Genomic DNA, 2084 nt, shown 5'->3' on the forward strand with positions numbered 1-2084 from the left:
AAAAATTGTTTCTGGGCAAATGAAATGTGAAAGTCACTTGCCCAAAGGGCAAGTGGTAAAAATCCTTAATGTGTAACAATAAAACCTTTTCATTTTTAACTGGAGTCCATGGAACCGATGAGAACATAGAAATCACAGAAGTTACGAAGATAAGGAGGATTAAAGGGAGTTGGCTAAAGAAGAAGATATTTGTGCAGCTCCTGCTACGAGATGCTAACCCAGATGGGGAGCTATGCAGTCCAGTCAGACCTAACCACATCATCTAACCAGCATGCACTGCTCAGGCAAAAAAACGGCGGTCGCCATGGATGAAAAATATAATAATTATGTTTTTAAGCAGCACAAATGGTGCATACATACATTTACATGTTACAAATGGTGCGCTGCTCAGTGGAGCAGTGGGTAGCACTGCTAGCTTGCAGCAAGAAGGTTCCAGGTTTGATTTCCGGACCGGAGTCTTTTTGCATGGAGTTTGCATGTTCTCCCTGTGCATGCGTGGGTTCTCTCTGGGTACTACGGCTTCCTCCCACAGTCCAAAAACATCACTGTTTTGACAGTTAATTGGCTTCTCTAAATTCCCCTTAGGGGTGAGTGTGTGTGTTAATGGTTGTTTGTTCTGTTTGTCTCTGTGTTGCCCTGGCGACCTGTCCAGGGTGGACCCCGCCTCTCACCCCTAGACAGCTGGAGATGGGCACCAGCACCCCTCATGAACTCACTTGGGATACGCTTGACGGAAAATGGATGGATGCAATATAAATGGTAATTTCCAAGTTAATAGGAAAATGAAATCATGTTTAACTAGCAGTGGATTCCTTTAAATAGAAATGGACAACAGAGATCCGGTTCTTATAGGATCAAATAATGGTCCCACATTAATCCATAATAACTTAATTGAATGATATTAGAAAACCTTGCAATTCTAATAACTGTAAATATTCAGATGACGATAGGTTTCCCACTCTTCCTCATCTGTGCTTCATGAACTCAGTGACTTCTATCAATAAAGGCTCTGTGCTGACATACCTCTGTAACCCTCTGGTTTGCTGGTTGAACATGCCCAGAAGAGCATTCTGGTGTTGATAAACGTAATCACCTCTTCCGAACATAGTGTGGAGCTAAGAGAAACATCAGAGAGAAAACATTTAGACCTTAAGTGGAACAACATTTTGTATGCATATCTTAGTTTTCAAAATGATTAATTCCTTATTTTTACAAAAACGGCAAAACTTTAGAGATTATAACCATCAGAAAAAATTACAGATATCAGCAACTTCAGAATAATTATCATACCGGCAAAACTCATCAGTGTCCTGGTGATCATCTCCATGCAGGTACACTAATAGGTAGCGGAGCTCCCGTTTGGCATCATTCAGTGCCTGCAAGAGTTATAGTAAAACACCATTACCTTTTTTTGTATGTGTGTGAGTGAATATTGGACAAAAAACAAGTTTAACTGGAAGGTAGTGATGTTATGAGATGGTGAGGTTGGTTTAGCACAAGCATTGGTTGAACACATAACTTCCAACCCGATTAAAATCAAAAACTGTGGAAAAACTATTATGTTTCAATAAAAATGACTAACACCTTTTATTTTGCTCATCATTTTCACAAGCAATTTCACTGTTTGCTTGAGATTATTTCACTAAAATGGCAGAAAACAGCCTCCCTAAATTGTTCTCTTCTAAGACATTTTACACACAAAAGATTGTGTGAAACTTACAAAAGATTTTATTATACACACAATTAACAATTTCAAAGGAACTTGGGGAAAAAAAAAACATTATATTATATTACTAACTGTAGTTCTACACTCCACCAGTAGGTGGAGACATGTTCACACGAAGCTTCATAAACTGTGGGGATCGTTGAAGCAATTTGTCCGAACGGTTCGATGCCTCATGAGGCTTCATTTCACCATCACTACTGGAAGGCTCCTCGACTTTAAGTCAATTTAAGGGCAATTGGTTGGAAAGGGAAGATGAAAAATAAGTTTTACTTCTTCATACCCCTTTTCAGAAAATTCTCATTAATCAATGTACATACCAACAGTTTTATCTGATGGAGGGTATTTATTAGGGATGGAA

The 2084-nt window shown here is 39.0% G+C and overlaps 1 protein-coding gene across 1 annotated transcript in view; it reads right to left on the reverse strand.

The window, feature by feature from the left end:
* faf2 (Fas associated factor family member 2) overlaps positions 1–2084 on the reverse strand; it is a 12060-nt gene that overhangs the window by 5784 nt on the left and 4192 nt on the right. Inside the window, exons 6-7 of the mRNA XM_015376713.1 lie at positions 1291–1376; positions 1024–1115 (exon numbers count right to left, since the gene is read on the reverse strand). Coding sequence (XP_015232199.1) covers positions 1024–1115; positions 1291–1376 — 178 coding nt within the window. The remainder of the gene's footprint in view (positions 1–1023; positions 1116–1290; positions 1377–2084) is intronic.

This window comes from Cyprinodon variegatus, unplaced genomic scaffold, assembly GCF_000732505.1.
Source record: "Cyprinodon variegatus isolate N-32 unplaced genomic scaffold, C_variegatus-1.0 Scaffold8, whole genome shotgun sequence".
NCBI classification, from domain to species: Eukaryota; Metazoa; Chordata; class Actinopteri; order Cyprinodontiformes; family Cyprinodontidae; genus Cyprinodon; species Cyprinodon variegatus.